Genomic DNA, 23,360 nt, shown 5'->3' on the forward strand with positions numbered 1-23,360 from the left:
ACCTGATCAGAGAATTATTTCTCCCTCTCTATATTAAGTAAAGAGAAATAATCTATTTTCTATTTGGTAACATATGGACATATGAGAAATTATATATATATATATATATATATATAAAGAATATAAGCTGCTTCCTCTATGCCCCCTTCGTTTTAGAAGTTCAGTTTAGTTCTGTTATATTAACGTCTCGTTTAAAAACAACACTAGGGCTATTTTAGGACTGGTTTCATAATTTTGAACCACTGTTAGAAGACGAGAATGACACTTGATCAGGCACCCCAACTTTTCTAATTTCCGCATTACTCCAGAAGGAGGATGATTGGTCTCGACGGATTTAACGTCCACCAGATACACGACTGTTCTTCGATGGAATTGGGTCTCGAACCTAAAACCCTCCTGTTACATGGTCTTACCACCAGTCCACTGCAGCTAACTTCCTTCTAGAAATAATACTGCAAAGACCTTCAAAGTAAATTCGTTATCAGTATTCGAATTTTAGGTGATTGCTAATTAGAAACGAAACATTAGTTTCCCTTCAATTTAAAAGCAAAAGATTATTTACAACTATATTGATACCTTAAAAACAAAGGTTCCTTAAGTTTTGACTGTTTAAATTCTTTGTTGTCCAATAATCTAATCTAATTATTCATTTAATTATATAGCCGGATTTCTATTAAAAACAAAGGTTCCTTAAGTTCCTGCAGTTTAATTTCTTTATTGTTCAATAATCTAATCTAATTATTCATTTAATTATATAGCCGGATTTCTATTATACCAAAACATTGATCCCGATTCGATTCGTATTGCCGATTCGAATCGTATTGCTTCAGTAAAAAGAGTGTCAGATGATGCAATAGATTTCCAACAGCGAAGATGAAAGCAATGACAAATCAATACTATTTATTTGTTGAAAACAAGAAAATATTTCCTTACAATGGAAAACAAAAACTGAATTCTTAAACAACGATCAAAACAGATTATTATAATTTCCTTAACATGAGGCCGTCCTTTCAAATAAAGATCACTTCCTGTTCTTTGAAAGCACTCTTCAATTTTCTACATATGTATGGGCATTATATAAGCAATTCACTGTAGTGCTTTATCTTTTATATTTAATTTTTTTCGAAGTTCATTCTAATTCCCTTTTAGTTTATCACCGCTTGATGTAACTTTTCAATAAATAAAAGTGACAGCCAGTCAGTTCTATTCAGTAGACATTAACCAGTTATTCTTTCTCCTCGCTCTCATAGTTTTCGATAAGATAAAAGATAAACGCGCTTCTCTGTACTCACTTCTATTGGAAATAATTCTCGCACAGAGTCCTCATAGTATTCTTCATTATAAATATTTGATTCTTTGATACATAAGCACCTATACGCTTTGCTGTTTGCTCTCTAAACATTGTATTTAAGTGGAAGGATTAGTTTCTGTGTACTGAACTCCGAAATGGGAAGTTACTCGCTCCCTTATTGATCCACTTTATGTCAAGAAGCTGCCATAAATTGGTAATTGTTTCTTCTTCAAAGTAATCGCAACAATAATATTGCTCTGTTTGCACTGTATTAATGGTTTTAGCAGGCAAAATTCAATTATATATAAATCCCTGGACAGTTTACTTGTGCTTGTGAGGATTAAAAATCATTATTTTCTCTTTGCCAACTAATTCAAGATGCTTACCTAGTCAATATTGATTTGTATGAATTGCGTGTGAATTGTTATATAATGTTCCAACAGAAGATACGCTATTTTTCGTAATTCGCCTTTTAAACAAACGCATTGTATATGAGATTTTTACATTATAATTTAAAATTTTGATTATTTAGAATAGAAAATCGGTTAATAATTTTAATTAAATTAATCAAGAGAAAAGATCTACCGTAAAACTAAGTCTTGTCGCTTTGTTATATGTATATTTAATGTATTTACATTTCACAGGTATTAGCATTATCATTCAATTTGCTTAGCCTTATTGAAATTAAATTTTCATCGTGAAGCCTGGAAGTCTAAAATTTTTCTTTCTTGTATTCCTACACTTTGAATTATTTTAAAAACCTAATATAAAGTTTAATATTATTAAATCTTCTGTCATGGCCTATTACATATTGAATCAAAAAATTATTGAAAACAGATTCAAATTTAAATAAGGTGTTTCATTAATGATTGTTTAAAACAGATTCAAATAAAAAGTTCCATTAATGATTGCTTAAAACAGATTCAAATAAAGGGTTTCATTAATGATTGCTTAAAAGAGATCCAAATAAAGTGTTTCATTAATGATTGTTTAAAAGAGATTCAAATAAAGTGTTCCATTAATGATTCTTTAAAAAAAGATTCAAATATAGCGTTTCATTAATGATTGTAAGATAATCAACAAAATACTTAAGTCTCTAAAGCATACAAAGACTGTGGTATTGTAATAGTTACCACAATTTAGGAGAGTACCAGGTTGGAACCGTGAATCTGTCGTGTATGCTGGTTTGGCGCACGCTAAAGCTAATCAGGAACGAAACATTTGCCTGCTGGGTCTGGAATGGTTGGAAATGGGGATTTTCAACAAATATGTTGCGCTTGTTATCTGGTGTTTATTAAAATTAAGAATTCTGTATCAAAACTACCCGAATGTTGCTTCCGAATAGATCGCTGGTAAATTCAGATAAACTTTGAAATATTACCAGCTTGTTTTAATTTATTATATGTATTGGTATAAATGCTTAATCTAAATGTATATAATTTGCCCTTTCTTCCCATCTTTTTCATGAATTCCAAGTGCAGTTCCGCCACGTTTTAATCAGAGTTTTGAAGTTAAAACTGTGAAGGAGCATGAAGAAGTTGTACTGAGTTGTGACGCTCACGGAGAAAGTCCACTAACAGTCTCATGGAAGAGATATCAAAGGCCCATTGACAGAAGTGTTCTTTCAAGGTAAGAAAGAGTGTATCTAGTAATCATTAACTAATAAATTGCCATTTTTTAGTACTAACAATAAGTAACAATACAATGACAAATAAAGCTGCAAATTACAATTTCTAATTTTTAAATTTATTTTTTCTTTAAAATATTAAAATCTCATTTATTTTTAAAGATAAAATATTAAAATACGCCTTGCTTTTAAACAAAATTTCTATCAGGAAAATAAGTTTTAAAAAGCCAAAATCATTCTACTAAATTAATTTTCATATGTATTGCTACAATGCAAAAAATATTTCCCTATGTTAAAATATGCAAAAAATATTTCCCAAGAATTAATCATTTCTTTTAAAAAAATTCATCACTTTTGCCTTGTTTTAGCAACAGCCTAAATTATGTATGTGCTTTAATAATTATTAAGACAATTTGAAAAATAAGCATTCAAATATTTTTTATCAAATTTTAATTACAATCATCTTTACACTTTTTGAATGATTAAATAAAACACACTCAGTATAAAAAACGGAATATCCAAGAAAGAAACTAGAAGAAACAATTTTCATGTCAATTAAAACTTATATATGTAATTTAGTAAATATATAGGAAATTTAAAAAGTGTTTGTTATAATATGTAGTAACTTTTAAAGTAAAAAATATTTATATTGAATATATGTTCTTAATAAAAGATTTTGAAAAATTCATGCAAAGTTCTCATTGTTTATTTTACTTGAAAGTCATCTTCAATAATGCGTAAGAAACTTCACTTATCATTAGTTAGAAAATTATTCTAGAATTTAATTATATTATCTCTTAATTGTTTCGAATTAAATAAATTAACGGCATAGCAACCAATCAAGATTTTTTTTTTGTTCGAAAGGTTTAGAAATGAATAAGAATTCACATCTTAATTAATTTGTAATCTGAAATACCTTTTATTTTTATTGGAAACACTCTAAGTTTTATTGTAGGATTTAGAATATTGAATAGTTAAACAAAATGCAGAACTTTCTTCTTCAGTTTCTTGTTTGTTTTGTAGTGTTTTATGGTTTATTTTATTTATTGCCTGGATTTTCTCAGAATATCGTACTTGATATCGTAATTTTTTTTCAAATAGTATTTGAAGAGTAATGGTTTAAAAAAAGAGAGAAAAATTATAGAATTTTACTATTGAATCTTTAGAAACTCACCTAATTAGTTAATTCAAAAATACTTTTCACAAACGTTTTAAAATATAATGCAAATTGCATTTGCCACAAATACAGCGTACGTTTTTACATTGTTTTCTAAAAATATCGATCAGTTAAATCCGAGCGTTTCTTCTTCAGTTCCTTATCGTTTTTTTCTTAAGTTTCAGTTTCTTCACAATTAGAGTTTTTTCCCAGACATCAACTTGAATTTCTTGATTTTTTTTCCTCAAATACGCTTTGTAGAACATTTGAAAAATTAAATTTTAAACAAAAAATCACTGAAAATTATTATAGAATCTTTTATTACTTGAATCAAAAAATTCCTACATCCTAATGCTTTTTACCTTTATAATATCAAAAGCAATTAACCGATTCGGAATATTAATCAAAAAGGTTTTTGTTGGTTTTATTAAGATTTTTTTATTATTATTTGAAGCAAAGTACACACAGTGACATATTCTGATGATAATAAAATAAATATAAAACAAATGAATAAAAATTAATACAGTTAAAGGTTTTAAAAGATACAATAAAACAATTAGAAGGGATCTAAACATTCAATAGCAAGCTATTACGATATAAATGAAATACATAAGCAGGAATTACTTTTTGCCAAGTATGTAATGTATGGGTAAAACTTGTGCTCTAACTTCTTTTAGTTATTTCATTAATTTATGTATTTTTCATTTTCAGATATGTTTTGCGAGAGCATGTGCACCCAAATGGCCTTAAATCTCAGTTATCTATTCCTTCAGTTCTCAGAGCTGATTCTGGATTATTTTCCTGTGAAGCAAGTAATGATTATGGAAGAGAGGAAAAGAGCATTCAACTTATCGTTCAAGGTATGTTCCAATCCTATGAAAAGCATTCCATTCTGGCAAATCAACTAATATATGCAGAGTGTCAGAGATATCTTACATAGATAACAAAATTATGTAAAACATGAACTAGAAGATATAAAAATTATTTCATTAGTTACATTAGAATTACTAAAATTAATAAATCAGAATGTGATATTGTTTGATTTCACGTAGTATATCGAAATTATATTTAAATTCCAGCTATATAATTGCACCTATTGATGAGTTATACTTTGAATAATAACTGTGGTGTCTTGCTGTGAACTCAAAGCATCTGAAACGCACACTCTTTCCAAAATCGCACACAAAAAAAAAATCTAAGGAAAACTTAATTTCTAAATTGCATGATTTGACTACTAAGTGAAGATTTCTCATTCAATCTCCCGCAGGCATACATAGCACCATCTATAGGATTCTGAGAAATAACGATGGTATTAAATAAAACTTTATGATACTTGTTTTAATATTATGCAGTATCAAAGAATTGTCACTTTTCTTAAATCTTTAATATAATTTCGTTATATATCCTGGACTTCTTGGATATTTTCTGAGATAAATACTCTTACTGCAGGCATAGAATACCTCTTTACAGAATGCATTCCTGTGCTATTTTAATATAATCATACCTTTACGTCCACTGTTTTGGAATACGATAAATTAATTTTAATCGGGATTTTGATGGCACAAACGCATGTCTCCAACAGAAGAGACTGATATTTTTTTTAAGTGAGAAAATAATATATATAAGCTTTAAATTTATTTATTCACTTTCTTTCCTTTAATATGTTTAGAATTAGCTGGACGACTACTGTTTCATTTCATGAAACTTGCCCCAGAAAAGAAATCATGTAATATTTCGTCTGTAATTAAGGCTTTAAGATAAAGAATTATTTCCTACTTGATTAACAAATAGGATATATTCATAACTCACAAACGTCCATCTATTTTTGGGAAAAAATTTCATCTCTGATAAAAGTTCTTTTAATATGGAGAAACTGCCGTCTAGACATGCAATTAAATTTTATATATACATTAAATTATAATCTAGTTCTGCCATGAGAATTTGTGTGAGTTAGCTACTGTAAAAGTTAAAAAGAAAGATAGAAAAAAAAACTCCGCATTTTTAGAAAGCTTAATATATGAGTCATTAGATTGATTTCCAGTCAACAATAAATTTTATTCTGCTAATTGTTGTTTCGAATTTTGATAGCAGTAATTTTGATGACATTAAAGACATTAAACACTTATCTTATGCATTAAGCAAATCGCATAAAAATATTTAATATATGCAAAAAGTTTTGATTATTACAAAACAAAATGTATCACACTTTTTTTACACAAAGCCTGCATTTATGTTCTTAATGAATGTTCAATTCCTTGAAACTTTATCTTAACGAATGGTTCTTTCTGTACTTAAATTTTGCTTCTATGTGTTCATTAAAAAATAAAGATACAATCTTATTTCAGTATATAGATTAAATAACTAAACACCCCATTTATAAATCTAATAATATTATATAATTTCCTATTTAAGTTTGTATATAACAAGCCTTTTGTTAATATTTTTCCTTCAATGAATAAGAACTTTGGATCATGAATTTAATTTAGTTATAAGTAATGTTGCTAATTTAAGCATGTTCACTAAAAGGATCTACACTTTATGAGGTTAATCGAAATTTTAATTCATCCATAAAGCCGTAATAATATTTCACTTGAAATGAAATTTGTTTTCTTTAACTATTAATTGCACATAATAATTCAGAATAAAGTAGTTTTTAAAAACAAACATATCAAACAACATTAATGGCTAAATGAAATTTATACTTTAATCTATTCCGATAGCTAAGAACAAGCATCTGTGGAATTAATTTTCGTTTCAAGGAAATAATTGATGAATTTTCCAAGATGATATTTTATTATATTTTATAATTATTCAAAAAAGTTTGTAATTTTTGACAGATACATTTGTTAAAAGTATTACCGGGCAGCAACACACACCAAATAGTATGACATAAAATACCTAGAAGAGTAGGTGGAAACGTATTCAGAGCTTATATAGGTTCCAAAGAGAATTTTCCTAAATTTAATTGGTCTAACATTCATTTTGCTGGTTGTAAACTCTAAAGTGCGAGAACCAAATACGTATGTAATGTATAAGTTAAATTTAAATAAAGTTAGCGTTCACGCTGTTAGATAACAATCATTTTAAAATTATGAATAAGCTGAATTTGTTATATCTATATAAAATAAAATCTCGTTATAGGCGTTTTCGAAATTAATTCTTGATCTAAATAGTTATTTAAAACTCAAAAACAGTTTACTTCAGATTTGCTGCATGCATGCTACCATTTCGAAGGTTCATATAGCTGTAACTTTAACTATTTTAAACTGATGGACAGGCGATTCTTTAATTATCGTTTCAGTTTCGCTTTTGAGATAGGTTATCTTCTGTCTAAGCTGATAAATGTTGCTATCTTCTTTTTCGCTCTCTTTCTGGCTTGAAAATTCCCCGGTTCAGTTTACCCGTTTTGTTTATATAAAATCATCATGATTAATATCTTTTAAAAATTTCTTTGAAGGTTAAATTTACGTTTAATTAATTAATCAATTCTTTAATAGTAAAATAGACTGATTATTTGTTTAAATTTTACAACTGCATTTTCTTCAAGATCACCTAATATCACTCTATATGTCTCCGCACAAAATGATATACAATACAATAAAAACTTCAACGCTTATTTTCTTATTTTGAAGGAAATTAAATGCTATGCGGATTAGTTTGAGCTTAAATACCCAAATAACTCAAATAAATAAAAATTAAGAGACATAATTTTTTTAGCAACATTATGTAAAAATTGATCAGAAAATTTCTGAAGCTACACATATTTGAATTCTTTTGTTTAGATATTTAATCTTTATATTGGAAGTGGCATTACAAATGTTTCCATTTTGCATCGTGCTTCTTTAATTTTTAAAAATAAACATAATTATTTTCTTAAATTATATATTATTCCTGGCAAAATAAATACATATGTGATTACATAGAAGTATGCTCACTAACATCCTTTACACCATAATTAATTTCTAAACTATGATAAGCAAATTCAAGAAATTATTATCTTAGTAAAATGGTAATGTTCTACGTAATGAGACAATTTATATGGGCATCTAGTTCAAGATCTGAATTTAGAATTTCTGTCTCGAAAACGGTACAAGTTAGGCAGAAAATATTAATTACAAAGCTGTAGAATGTTACCGATTTGAGGCAAAATAATATCGTCAGCTCATTAGTGCGAAAATCAAAAAGCTGAAAGCGCACATTTGTTTGTTTACAATCTCCGACATTAATATAAGGCGACATGTGATAGAATACAAAACAATTCATTTTCACAATATATTTTTATATTCGAAGTTCAAATTGCTTTATATCAGCTATTGTATACATTTGAACCTTATTTGAATTTTTTACCTGGCACATATAAACATATGAGGTTTCACACTGGCACGAAAATCGTCAAATGTTCGTAATATTGGTGCTGTGGTCGTATGTACCTATTATTCAGATTTATATATGAAAATATCTATTGGGGTCATGTAAGATGAACTTGTAGGTTAGCTGTAGACACTAAGAACTGCTTTATGTTTCATTTTTATATGGAAAAACCTCGTCATATTGGAAATCCTATTTCCTGAAATGAAGCAAAGCTATGATTTTAAAAGTAAGATTTTAAATTTTACAAAAACTTCAAACTATCATTTACCTGTTAACAAGCGCTGATAAATTATATAGCCGGCTAGCTTATTATTATTGATTCAACACCAAAACTAAATCAAAAAGTGCATGTGTGCAGAACAAACTGTTGCAGAGCGTTTAGAATCCCTTCTGGTCCACTAATATTTGTTCTATTTATTGAACAATTCATTTCGCGATACTTTTTATTCACTGATCTTAGAATAATATTAGCTACACCAGAAATGTTCTCATAACAAAATAGATCCACTTTTAACTTTTTCAACTTCCCCACAATAATACCGAAAAGGTGCTAGCCTAGACTGATGGTTGAACAAATTCCTTTAGAAATTATGAGATATGATTTTATGAGAGTTCACAGTTTTCACTGATTTCTCTTGTGATGCTGCTTAAATATGAAGGTATTTGGTGATATATCTGTAGGTTGCATTTTCTATCTTGAGTGGTATGATTTGCCGGATGGAAGTCATCTAATGCCATATTCCGTCGTCCATAAGCAAGCTACAGGATTTGGGATGATTTACAAAAACATAAGTTTATTGTAAAATCTTTTAGTGAATCCCTATCATCCATAAACGTCTCAGATATGAACATTTCATAGGTATTTAAATAATGCAAAAAAATTTAGCAATTTGGAAATCAAAAGCATGTTGTTACAATTCTAATGCTAATTTTGGAGGATTTACGTAGTCTCTATTCTATGTCTAAATTAAATAAATAATACTCGGGTTTTGAAGCTCAGTGTTTTTGATTAGCACTCTCATGTTAAAAGGGAATCAAGATATACGCTAGTCTTTTTTAACCAATAAACGTTATTTTCTTCTTTTATCAGCGTTTCGTGACGTCCCAGTATATGAAATCACAAACAAATTAATATGAATTTTAAGTGATTACTTTTTAATATTAATTTCTACAAAGGATTTTTTCTTTTATCCAAATCAGTAGTGCTCTAAAAATATGAATTTACATTTATCTCTTATTTGTACGGTTTTCTGGATAGAAATATCAATGTCGGAGTTTTCAACCAGATAGTGATGTAAGCGTTCTCATCACGTATCGCATAGTTATTTCATTCTATCCTGATATGATTTTCATGACTATAGCTGTTGTCAGTCTGAATTGAATAAGGAACGTAATAAATTCAAATGGTCTGACTGTACATAGATAAAATGGAAGAACAAATTGTTCAGTTTTATTTTAAATTTCTTTCGAATTGTTTTTTCGTGGATTTCAACAATTCGCAAAGCCTTGAGTGTCTGGAACAATAATGAAATAAATTAAATTGAAGAAGTGCATTAAATATACACAGACATAAGATTTAATTTCTCTTTCTTATAGTAAAATATTTTCGTTTTATTCTGTTTTTAGAAATGGATCAAAGAAAACTCTCTAGCTTTCAATAAACTCATTTTATATGAATAGTTGGAAGAAAGATGTCCGAGACACGGCAAAACAGGAAATTGCATTTCAGAAAATAAATTTAATCTGTATGCTTTCAAACAAGAATACACTTTGCATTCAGTACTTTATTTGCGTCGAAGGAAAGTAAAATTAATTTATTATTTTCACAAAAGGCCGAATTTACTTCTGAAAAAAATGAAATACGTCTGAGCGTTTTATCGCTAACTGGGTATAAGATAAAGTAAGGGATAATCAGAACTCAAATTAAATACATTTCTAAGAAAATCTAATAACTTCGTTGAATATATTTGCGTCATTACTTGAAGCTTTTCAAATTGCAAATTACATTTCAGTGTTTCGTCCAGTACATTTTTGCTTAATGCTTTTGCTTTTCTAAAAGAGAGATTATGAGTTTGAAACTACTAAATCTAAAAATGAGAGTTAAAGTAAATATAAATGTACTTGGAAGTTGGGAATGAACATAAAAGGGAAAATATGTGTGCCTTATTTTCATTAACTCTAAGATCTGAAATACCAGCCGAATAAAGTATACTATCCTTTTTCATTTTCTATTACAATTTGTTAGAAATGTTAAAGTTTAAAATTTATTGAAATTGCAATTAAAAGACATAAGGAGTTGTTAGAATTATAATATATTTATTCTTAGAAAACGTGCATAAAAATTTTGAGATGAAATCACGCAATAAATTAACGATGTTTTTAATGTTTCGTAAGCCTAATATGATGTTAATGTGCTTAAAAATTCTTTATTTTGGAAGGAGAAATTTTGTTAAATATTGTTAATATTCCAGATATCTTTATTAAAGCACAACAATTCCATTTAGAGTATTAATTTTATTCGATATTTGAATTTAGTGAACTGTTTATAAATTTAAATAAATCAATTTACCAAAAAGGTTAGAAGTAATGATTGCCTAAAAAATTCTTGGATTGAAAACCACTGGATATAAAACTCTATTGTATTGAAAATTGGCCTAGAACATTATTAGTACAAATTAATAATATACCACATCAATATGTGTGGAAGGTATGGAGTAGGGAAGTAATTTTAGTGTTTAAATTATTATCTGACAGAAATTTAAAATGACGAGTTTCTGCTAAATCTTATTCTTCTACAGCTTATTAATACGACATTATTCTAACAAATTGATGGAAAATATGTCTTTTGTATAATGCTTCTACAACTTTGTTGGTTTTAATATTAATATATAACATTTAAGGATTTCTTTGACAAAAAAAATGGATAATTATTGAAATATAAAATATAGAGGCATATCACAAATATTGATACAAATTCAGTATACACAATAATTGGCCAATATATCCTATTTCCATTTCGCAAATAAGATTTGTTAGTATTAATACTAAATTTAATCAATCCATTTAAAATGTTCTATCAATTAGTCCCAATCATTTTTTCATTTTTTTATCAAGCACCTTTGACAATCGGGTGTTCACAACAATATTGGTTATGTTTAATTTCAATCAAATATTTTTCGTCTGTCTAGGTGTTTATGATTCTCTTAAAGGTTTTCTAAGAATTATTTTTTGGCAGATATTAGGGCCGCATTATTTTAAAACATTTATTGGACATATTTTAATGTCGCAAACACCTGTTTTTATCATTCTACAGCAAAAACAGTATTTACTTTCATTCAGACATTTTTATTATTCTTAAAAATTTACAAAAAAAAAAAAAGGAAGAAAGGAAAAAGGAAAGCAACAAGGAAATTATAAAAAAGAGAGCCAAGTAAGAATAAAATAAATATGATTACTAAAGTCAATCTCGGTAATAAATTAAAATAATTTAATATTCGGAACAATTCTCTAGAAATCTAGCAAGCTAATATAAATAACGTTGCAACCTTTCTTACTTAATCATTTAAAATTGTTGCATTCAACCAACATATGTGTTACAAATAAAATAGTGCCACATTATATGTATGCTGATGATGGTTCAGGCTTAGTATACATCACTAGTCTAGTAAATTTTATAATTTTTTTATAATTAAAATTTGCTTGCTTAAAATTAGTGATTAATGGACGTATGAAGTATAATTTACAATGAACCTGAAAGTTCTGATTTTTTTTAATATTAAATTTTATACTTTGATCGGTGCCTTTTAAAGAAACGAAATAGATTTTCATAGCAATTGCTGCTTTATCGGTCCATTCTTTTCTTGCTACGCCTACGCGCCCTAGTATCTAATAAAAATGTGTACATTAGCTCTTTTTTTTAAATAAAAATTAAACATTACGAAACTAACAGGAGGCTTAGTATTGATGCGAGCGGAAATGTTTTTACAGATATTTTTGAATCTATATATATGATTATGAATCTACACATATTTAATTTGTAGTGCACCTGAACATTTCCGGTGGAGGCGAGTCCCCCGGTATACATCAGTCCCGGAAACACGATTATTCGGGAAATCTACTTGCTTTATTCGTTTGGGTTTGGAGATAAGAAGGTTTTCTGAGATCTCCCAAAAGATTTTTGACTACACATTTGCTTAATAGCTATTAGTTAATATCCACCAGTCATCTTTTGTATATTAATCCCTTAAATACGCTGGTTGTCATTCCGGTTTTTGAGAAGTTAGGGTATTTTTTCTTATCTTCGAAAGAAAATTTCTAATGTTCTAGTATTCTGAAGAAACTGAACTCTCATGAACTTCGGAAAGTGAGAAGGATAGCGTCATTATTATGGGTGTCGATGACGCATTAAGTACCTTATTTTGACGTATGATCCGATAAGAAGTTAAAAATTCTGTCTTATTTTTTATCAATCTTAGATTGCTAAAAAATCATTTATTTAAAAAATAAAAATGTTTTAATTAGTTATTTATCAGAGACTGCATTCATTATTTGCTTATCCTAACACATTTATTATACAGTAGGTAAGAAAGTTTTGGGATATCACTTCCACTGTTTTTATGGAAATACACTAACATCATAAACATAAGAAATGGCAGGGAATATGTTTCAGTGATTTCAAATTATAATGTGTCCTCAAATTTATTTTTTCTCTCCTTGTTGTTTTTCCGTTTAAAATTTTATTAATAGAGAAAAATAAGTATGTATCTTTTTAGCTATTTTGTTGAATAAATAGTATCACAATTCATATTCTAGGTTAGGATGAACTTCGGAATGTGAGAAGGATAGCGTCCTTATTATGAGTGTCGATGACGCATTAAGTACCTTATTTTTACGTATGCTCCTATAAAAAGTTAAAAATTATGTCTTATTTTTTATCAATCCTAGATTGTTAGAAAATCATTTATTTAAAAAAATTAAAAATGTTTTAATTAGTTATTTATCAGAGACAGCATTCATTATTTGCTTATCCTAACACATTTATTAGACAATAGGTAAGAAAGCTTTGGGATATCACTTCCACTGCTTTTTATGGAAATACACTAACATCATACACATAAGCAATAATAGGGAATATGTTTTATTGATTTCAAATTATAATGTATAGTCAAAATTATTTTTACCCTCCCTGTTGTTTTTCCGTTTACAATTTTATTAAGAGAGAAAAATAATTATGTATCTTTTTAGCTATTTTGTTGAATAAATAGTATCACAATTCATGCATCAAAATTTTCTGTTGAAGCTGTGTTGGCACATGTGTATATTACAAAACTCTACGCGTGATTATCCAATTATGTCAGGAATATAAGTTTAAAGGAAAATACATCAAAAGTCGACTGCGGCCGAATAATATGAGATATTTAATAAAAAATGAAAAAAAAGTCCTAGTAGCTTCAAAATTTTCTAGCTCTTCAGACATACAATTTGTGTCTGTTGAACCAATTTAATACAACTCCTTCCCTTCCAGAATCCTATCATCTCCTTTCAAAAGAACTATATTCTTTGTGCAGATATTTCCATTTTCTATAGCAGCCTTGATAAACAAATTTCGCCTTTATTGGAATACGTATTCTTCACGATTCCTGAATATTTTTGAAAGGTATGCATTACGGCAAAAGATATGCAAATGATCAAAAGGAATACAGGACTGGATTCTCAGTCGAATTTTATGCCCATATATAGAGACATAAAGGAACTGCCAACAACACTAAGCATTATGCTTTTTTTTATTCATTTTCAACTTTTACACATTTATTTGAATACTCCTATTGTGTCAGACACAGCCATGAGATTCCCATTTTCTAAGATTACTACGTTTTGTCTTTCCTGTTTCTCTGTTTATTCTGCGACATATTTTAGACGAAAAGTAATCACAATTTTTAAATGCTGATGTATAACATTTTTGCAATTTTACATAAAATAGCAATTTTCTGTTGCAAACTCTTTTTTTTTTTTGATTCACATAATTAGAAAGTTACATTTTTCTATGCTAAATAAACTAAAACAAATTTTACTCTCAATATAAAGCAGAATGTATGCCTATGTGTAGGTGTTATAAATCAAAAGGACAGAAAAAATTCATTAAGGCTACCAGATATGTCACAAGTAAAATTTGGGGGAGGAGATAGAAATGTTAGTATGAATGTATAACATTACAATATTCAAAAATCCTTTAATCTTGAATTAGGAATATTTACGATGAAAATAAAATGAACATCAACAGAGAATAGTGTTAATTTAACAAGAGGTTACTTAAACATATTTAACTTATTTTTATTATATAGAATAAAGAATGCAACCTTATTTATCAATTTATTTAATTTTGGATTAATATTATTTACAATGGAAAATAAACAACATAATATATATATATATATATATATATATATATATATATATATATATATATATATATATATATATATATATATATATATATATATATATATATATTACGGATCTTTTTCAGAAAAAAATGGAATGGCTTTTTTTAAATGTGAAATATAATTTTAATCAATTAAAAATTAAACGATTTTTTTTTTGTTGTTTGCCCATGCTACCTTACAAAAATATTGTTTCGTAATACTTTTATACCACTTTTTAATTTTTAAAAAAATTGCGGATTTTAATTCATTTGTTCTTTACGAATTTTCAAAATCTTCATAATGTTATAAAATGTTTAATTCAATAGATTTCATTGTTACAATGAGCTTTAAGAAGCTTTCTTCGCTTCATAAAATATTTATAATGGCGTGATTTGCTACCATTATTTAACACTAAGGAAGAACGATCTGGCTTAATTATCAACGAAATTTGCAGGAGAAATTACATCAAAGTAAGAGACAGCGCTCATTGAAATACATTATCCAGACACTTAAATTCTTAATTGTGCCATGATGTTATGGGGCACGATTCCATTACGAAGTTTCGTGTATAAAATCATTGGAACAAATATATATCAATTAAATAACGCAATTACAGTGTCGGACACAACTCGTACATAAAAATATTTTGTTGAGAGAATCCTGAATATGACGTTATACATAACCGTAACCGTATGCATACTCCGCAACAACGTTATACATAAGACATTTAAATTAAATTAAACACAACGAATGTTTCTTCTGAAATATCTGGCCACCAAAGCTATTGTACAGTATTTTGTCTCAAATTTAGCTTTTTTTTTTTTTCTTTTTCTTTTTTGTGTGTGTGTGTGTGTGTGTGCGTGTATATGTGTGTCTTTGATATACATTTTATTTTAACAAATTCAGTTAAAATTTGATTATTTAAGGTCAAGATATATTGCAAATTAAATATAGACTAGTATAAATTTGATCTAAATATAAATTTTTATAAATGCGATTAATTAGATGTAAATATCTTACATTTCTCTAAAAGACGGTATGATCAAGTCATGAAAATTTTCTCGTACTTATAAATTCTGATGTAAATCTCATATCATTAATTTGTCAGGATTTCCTTTTCTTTTTTATTTCCCTGATCAATGAAAGTTCCAATTAAACTCTTAATTCTATTTCAATACCACATGTATCATTTGATTCCGAAATCTTTATAAAATGCTTTTTCTCCGATCTTGAAACGATATGTTTCGAATCTCGAGATTCACGTTGTTAGGAATTAAGTCTATTATTTGTTTACATCCCAAGATTTATTACTAGTTAAATGTCGCCGCCTTGTGTGTACCCGAAAAGAGGGAGGGCCTGGCTCCTCCCATCGATGATGGGACGTATTTCCTTAGGGAAGGGTTTAATCGTGACTGGTGTTGCCTTTAAGGCTCAACCACACTTGCCGCAAGTGTTGCTGTTGCGGAGGTCCGATCATTCAAGTTTTTTCCGTGTAATTTCTGGCGGATCGGAGTAACCAGTTTGTCTTTTGGGATTACTAGTTAAAATGTTTATTTTTTGCCATTATATAATAGAACTAAAATATTTAATAACGATTCATATAAATAGCAAAATTTTTACTCTTATTGTGAACTATTTATAAGCACTGAATGTGCTTTTTCAAATCAGTTACATTTTAAATACGATCAACAATTATAATTAATTCTTTTATACTACTTCGGAAAAAGCAATTTGCTAAGTATCTGGAAAGTTCCCCTACCGAATTAAAAATAATTTAAAAGTAAAGTAATTTTTCCACCATTTTTATTTTTATACAGTACTTGCCATCATTTATTAACAAAAGTTCCATGTTAAAGCACATACAGTGATATAATGGGATGAAAGAATAATACTATCTACTAGGTGATTCGCCTCCCCAAACATTAGTTGCTTGAGGGAAATGAAATTTTAATATATAAATCAAATTACATTAGCCATGATCCCGAAAAACCAGATGGGATACACAAAATCTATTTTTTTCATGTATTTACAATATCTCGATTTTTCTGCATAGATTTATTGTAAAAAGAGGAGCATTTATTATGAAATTTTAACTTCTTATCTCCAAACGAGTAAGCCTAAAAAGGCATCTAATTTCATTAATAAAGTTCGTTATTTTTTGAATTATCATTTTTAAAATGAAGGCGAATCATCTTTACATTCGCAGAAGCTAAAAAGATGTACTAGTGGTACAACAAATTTTAGATTGATGACAATGTCTAAATATTTGGCAATGTTTGACAATGTCTAAAGGCATCCGCATTGATATGGAATTAAAATTTTAGTGACAAAACAGTATTTCAAATTTCACATATTTAGAATATTGCATTTTGAATTAAATCGTTCACCTGCACACGAATGGATAGTCAAACATATGATAGCCAAACATTTGAGGAAAAACTCTGAAAAATCCAATGTTTTGACAAAAAAAAGATCATACGCTGCATTTCATTTGAAATCATTGGGTTCGTGAACATAAATTTTCATACTGATGGAAACATGTATTCTGATGCATGGTAATCTAAGACTAAGACATCGAGGTGTCTTCTATTTCGTGAACGAAAAAGTAAAAAAAAAAAAGAAAAAAAAATAGAGGTGAACATGGACATTGAAGGAATTTAACATTTTTAGTAAAATATAGCTAATTTGTATTTTGGAAATAGTTTAACATTTTAACTTTCAGAGAAAAACACACACACACACACAAATAAATCAGTTTTTTTTCATTGCATCTAAAATCAAAAACAAAATATATTAAAAATATTTTCTGACTCAAAAGATTTTTATAATGCAACTCGAATTAAATTCATAAATTCTAATAGCCAAATAACATTATCTTGAAGTTTAACAAATCAGAAGTAAATAAAATAATTAAAATAGCTTACAATATTTTTTTTTAATTTCTTTCTTTTTTTTTTTTTCTCTTTTTTTTTGCAAGAATAAATTAACAAAGTAGATTAAATAACGAAAAAAAAAATAATTAATAAAAGTTCACTTTTTTTAATACAAGACAAAAATATTTCGTTTGAAAGTTCCTTATTGATCAAAACGTATTTGATTTATTAAATAAAAATTGTATAACTTTGGAGCAAAAATTCGTAAATAAACTCACACTTTGTTTCGATAAGTTAATTAGGTTATTTTCAGATTCTATCCCTTGAGCAAATTACCTAATTAGTTTGGTTCAAGTTATGAAATACAAAAGTTATTTTCAAATGATTCAAATTTATTCCTGGCAAATGCAAATATTTGAATATTAATTTAATAAAACTCAATAAAATAATTTTCTAACTCTTTTTACATTGCATATATTACGAATGTTACTAATCTAATATTAATTGGAATTGTTTTTATTCACTTTAATAAATTATTTATCAAAACTCACTAATAAATGTTTTTAATTATATTGTTAATTTTTATTTTTTTTAATTATCGTTTATTTCGCTTATAGAAATTTCAATCTGGAATAATAAATTTGATTACTATAAATAATATGCTATTTTGGAATTCTTTTATTATTATTGCGATATTCTACATAATTAGCTTATTCCTTCCATTAATATATTTTCGTCAAGTTATTTCTTTCGACATACAGACGTTTCATAGCATGCTTTCTGTGTGATGTGATTTTTTAACTCATATTTTTATTTATTTAATAACAGGCCAGAAAAATATAATTGAATTAATCAATCTATATTGTTATTATTTTTAAGATGAAAAATTTTTGAGATAAATGCAATAAGTATGTTCTTGTTATGTGAGTTTTAATATCTACTTTTTTTATTTGGCGCTCAATAAAATCTAAAAAAAAAAAAAAAACCCTTTGACAGTTGTCTCTACTAACAATAAAAATGAACATTTCAGTCTATATGGATGTGTATATGTTTGCGTGGGAACTGTAATAACCAGCCATTTGATCTTCAGCTACTAAATTTGGAACATAACATGTACCTAAGGGAGTAAAAATATGCTCCTAGAAATGATTTTTTTTTTTTGAAATTTTAATAAGAATTTTTATTTAAAAATTTAGGTCAATAATGGAATTTTTCCGTGATAACTTTTGAAAGTATTACTACACAAAAATTAATTTTACACCATTTCAAAATTTAAATATATATATATATATATTTAGTGACATCAATTTATCAATCAGTTGTGCAAATGTTTCTTGAATTGTTGATATTTGAAATTTTTTTTTGTCCAGTTTCCAATAATAGATTCAAGATTTTAACTGTTTTCCTTATTTCACTAAATATAAGCACGTGATTTTTTTCTCATTTTATAAGCTAAAGAAGAATTCTGATCAATACATTTAAATAGATGAAAAGATAAAAGTGACATTACAATGCCGTAGAACTCAAAAGATAAATAAACTGAACATATGCAGGGTTTTTTTTTTTTTTTTTTTCCTTTTTAATATTGCTTCAATGTTATTTAATCGTTCTCCATTAGAGAGGTCCATGTACATAATTAGAAAACTTATACAAGATAGTTAAAATGGCATGATTTTAATGTCTGACAATTTAGAGGAATCATGCATAGCAAGTTCTGCCCAAACGATGCATCTGAAATTAAATGTAACCTACATTCTCTCCTTTTATTTATTAATGTTCATTATCTTAAATATATCATTATTATTGAATTTTATTTCTATCATATTAAAAGACACATTTTTTGCAATATAAAATTTTTATTTGACTCATTTTTTAACATTGCACTAAATTATTTTTGATAAGGTTTCAATTCTTTCATTTCAAAATCCAATATCGGTTAAAGGTTGTTTTTCTCTCTCTCTCTCTCTCTCTCTTTTCGTTTCCTTTTGAAACTGATCCAAGCATACCCAAGGAAGAGCTGACAAAACTTAAAAGAAAAGACTTTTTTTAAAGTCGTCGATAAATAGAGAATTAATCTGAAAAAAAAATGATTCAATTCTGTATTGGAAATATATAAATCATTAAATCCTAAATACATCTATTCATGAATTAATTCCTTTTTTCTTCAATAATTCAATTGAAAAAACATTAATGCTGACAGTATTACTGTTATCATTCAACGTTATCATGAGTTTTCGATAAGGTTGTTCTAAAATTTAAAATTTATTGTAAAACACATTGATAATTTATTGTTCATAATGCGGTGAGCAACACATTCGTGTAACTATATAATGGACGGAAAGGCTTTTGATTGCGTGTATCTCTGTTTCCGAATGGTTGTTGGTAATCTACAGGCTCGATCTTTTTACATAATGTTCCTAAATTTGGAACATATGTACATTGGAATGTGAGAAACGAGAGATTGGAACGAAGTTTTTGAAACTTTAATTAAAATGTTAGTTAATTTAAAATTAAGAAAATGTTTCACCTATTGCAGCTTTAATTTCTGAAAATGTTATGACGCAAAAATAATTTTCATATAATTTTAAGATTTTAAAAAAAATCTTTTTAGATGCATTAATATGTTTACGGTATAATTCTTTTAATTTTTAATTAATTAAAATTATTTTAAAGATGCTTTACAACCCTGTATTTTATTAGTTGAATATAATTCATATAGTTTTCATCGTCGTTGCGAATATTTCATCTTGATACTTTAATGTAATCGATGATCAAGAAATAAATATTCGGCTTATTTTTTCCATATTCCCAAACTTTTGAATATTGTGGCCATTTCAGCTAAGGTCATTTCTTGCACTTCAGAAGTAAGCAATGATAATTTTTTTTAAAGTTCTTATTTTAAAAGCTTGGATAAGAATTTTTTTTTCCTTATTTTGCAAAGGAAAATATTTTTTTTTTTCTTATTTTAAACATAAGATATGCTTTATTTATCAATTTCATAATTTCGTTAGTTTTCATGCACCAAATATAATCGAATGTTTCTAATTTTTTTAAAACATTTAAGTGCATCAAAGATTATAATTAAGTAACCATAAAGGGTTTTTATTATTATTATTTTGAATAAGCATTTTTTTTTTCCAATAAGCTTCATAATTTTAAGCAAGATAATGTTGTTTATTGTTTATTTCCTCATTGGTAATGGTAATGTGCTCTTTCTGTCATTTATCTCTTGTCACTTCTGTTTATGAATAGCAACATTTGGATAATATGAATAAAGAATGATTTTAATTGGGGACTGCAATACCGGACCAAAAGTTCATTATACCGGTATTCGGTATTTTTTAAATCTTAATACCAGGATACCGGTTTTAATACCGGTATCAGAAATTTTAGAAAAAGAAAGAAAACCCAGGTGTTTTTTTCTTTTATTTGCCAGTTTTGTTAAAGAGTGTAAATATCACAAAAAATAATTTATAACTTATAAATTATAACAGTATATAATCATAAAAAAGTAAAGAAACATCTTATTTATTTAAATCACGAAAAAGTGTAAATATCACTATTCAGTTTGGGGTACTATTAAAACTTTTTGAAATGTGATCTTAAAAAACATAATGCATCAATTGTACTATCATTAAACCTGAAAAGTAATTTTGTGTAAAAATTACCAGTTGTCGAAAACGCTCTTTCGGCATCTACGCTAGTTGGTGGTACTGTTAGCAATACGCAATATACTTTTTCCAAGTATTTACCTCTAAATCCCTCATCTTCAAAAAATCGATTTCTCTTCGGATGGTTTTGGATATAGCTAATTTCCGTATTGTATTTTGGTTCGTTGAATTTTTTTTTTAATTTATTGTTTATTCTAATTTTTGTTCAAGAGACAATTCCTTTTCACTATCGACAGTAGTGACATCATAATCTTCGATAATTGAACCGAATTCTTCTGAATGTGGATAGGGTTGAGGGTAAAACATTTTAAGAAAATTTACTCTAAACTTAATCAGATTTGGATTGGTTATTTTCTTTTCTTCTTTTCCATTTTCATTTTTTAAAATTATTATAATTATGTAAATACCGTAAGACATTTTCTGTTTCGGTATGCCTTTCTTCGGTGCGATTTTTCAATGTAATATATAATTCTTCAGATAGTGATGTGTGCTGTTCTTTCAGTGACTGCAACATGAAATTTATTGTTGCATTAGCTGTTAATAAATTAGAATCTCTCCGACACAATGTCTCAATAGTCAGTTTTATTGGAAGTAGAGCTGATATAGTTCTGGATATTAAGCCGAATTCACTATCTGAAAAATTAATTTACAGGTTTAAGTCGATTATATCTTTTTGGATTGGTCTTCTCCGTTTCAAAAATTGTTCCATCATTAGGAGTAAACTATTCCAACGTGTTTTAGAATCTAATATTAACATATATTCTGTTTTATTTTCAGTTAGTATATATTTTAGTAAAATATCCTTTTTATAGGGGAACGTTTGAATATCTTAACAATTTTTCGAACTTTATAAATTATAGGAAGCAATTCTTGATAGGTTAATATTTCATCCTCATTAGCAATATCTTCTTCAACAATTACATTGTCATTATCTTCATTGTCAATATCACTCTCACTCTTACTCTTTTCAAAGTTGGAATCCGAAATTTCTATATCCACAGTATTTGGATTCTTCTGTTCTTTCTTTATTTTTTTTTTTGGTATAATAAATCTATTACTCCTAATTGAATTCCATGTGCATAGCACAGCTGCTGATTTGCACCAATCAACTTTCCAACTTTTTTTCATAATTGTTGCTCTATCAGTGGTTAAGGATACAATATTTTCTTTCAGGGATAATCCATTTTTCGCTAATTTAGATTTAAGCAATTAATTAAGCCGTTAATTAGTTAATTTCACCCGTTATGGAGACATAAAAACAAAAAGGCATACTATTTTGCTCTGTTCGCGATACATGAACATATAGTGGAGAAATTTTAAAAATTTCTAGTAAATACGGAAAAACCGGTATTTAATTTTGTGAATACCGGTATTACAAAATTGTATAAATGGCTCAAAATACCGGTATTCGGTATCCCGGTATACCGGTATTGCAATCCCTAATTTCAATGGAAAGGAATTTAATTTAAAACACATGACGGACTAAATTAACTCGAGTTATCTTGAAATATTTAACATATTTTTCTTTATGTGCAGCAAGAATTGCAAAAGGCATAACATTGCAATTTTCATAAATCTCTAAAACTTGAATTAAGAATGCCTATATAAAAAATCAAATGAGTATAAACAGAGAATGGTGTTAATTTAACATGAGTTATCTAGTCATTAAACTTGTTTTATTATATAGAATGCACAAAATTAAGACATTTATTCAATTTGAATTATTTAATTTTGGATTAATGTTATTTACAAAGGAAAGATAAGTAGTATAAAATACATAATGGATCTAGAGTGAAGATAGTTAATTAGAAATATTTAAAATGGTTGCCTTATGGCCTAGCACAGATAATGCTTATAAATCTCTGAATTTCGAAATAGGATTATGTAAAAATGAGGAATTAACCGTTATATTATGAAAAAGTAAATTTCTAAAAAAAATTTAGATAGCA

The 23,360-nt window shown here is 27.3% G+C and overlaps 1 protein-coding gene across 4 annotated transcripts in view; it reads left to right on the top strand.

The window, feature by feature from the left end:
* LOC129981948 (cell adhesion molecule DSCAM-like) overlaps positions 1-23,360 on the top strand; it is a 627,118-nt gene that overhangs the window by 369,354 nt on the left and 234,404 nt on the right. For all 4 annotated transcript variants that reach the window (XM_056093016.1, XM_056093014.1, XM_056093015.1 and 1 more), the window contains exons 12-13: positions 2,773-2,920; positions 4,786-4,934. In XM_056093016.1, the coding sequence (XP_055948991.1) occupies positions 2,773-2,920; positions 4,786-4,934 (297 nt within the window). The remainder of the gene's footprint in view (positions 1-2,772; positions 2,921-4,785; positions 4,935-23,360) is intronic.

This window comes from Argiope bruennichi, chromosome 8, assembly GCF_947563725.1.
Source record: "Argiope bruennichi chromosome 8, qqArgBrue1.1, whole genome shotgun sequence".
Classification (NCBI taxonomy): domain Eukaryota; kingdom Metazoa; phylum Arthropoda; class Arachnida; order Araneae; family Araneidae; genus Argiope; species Argiope bruennichi.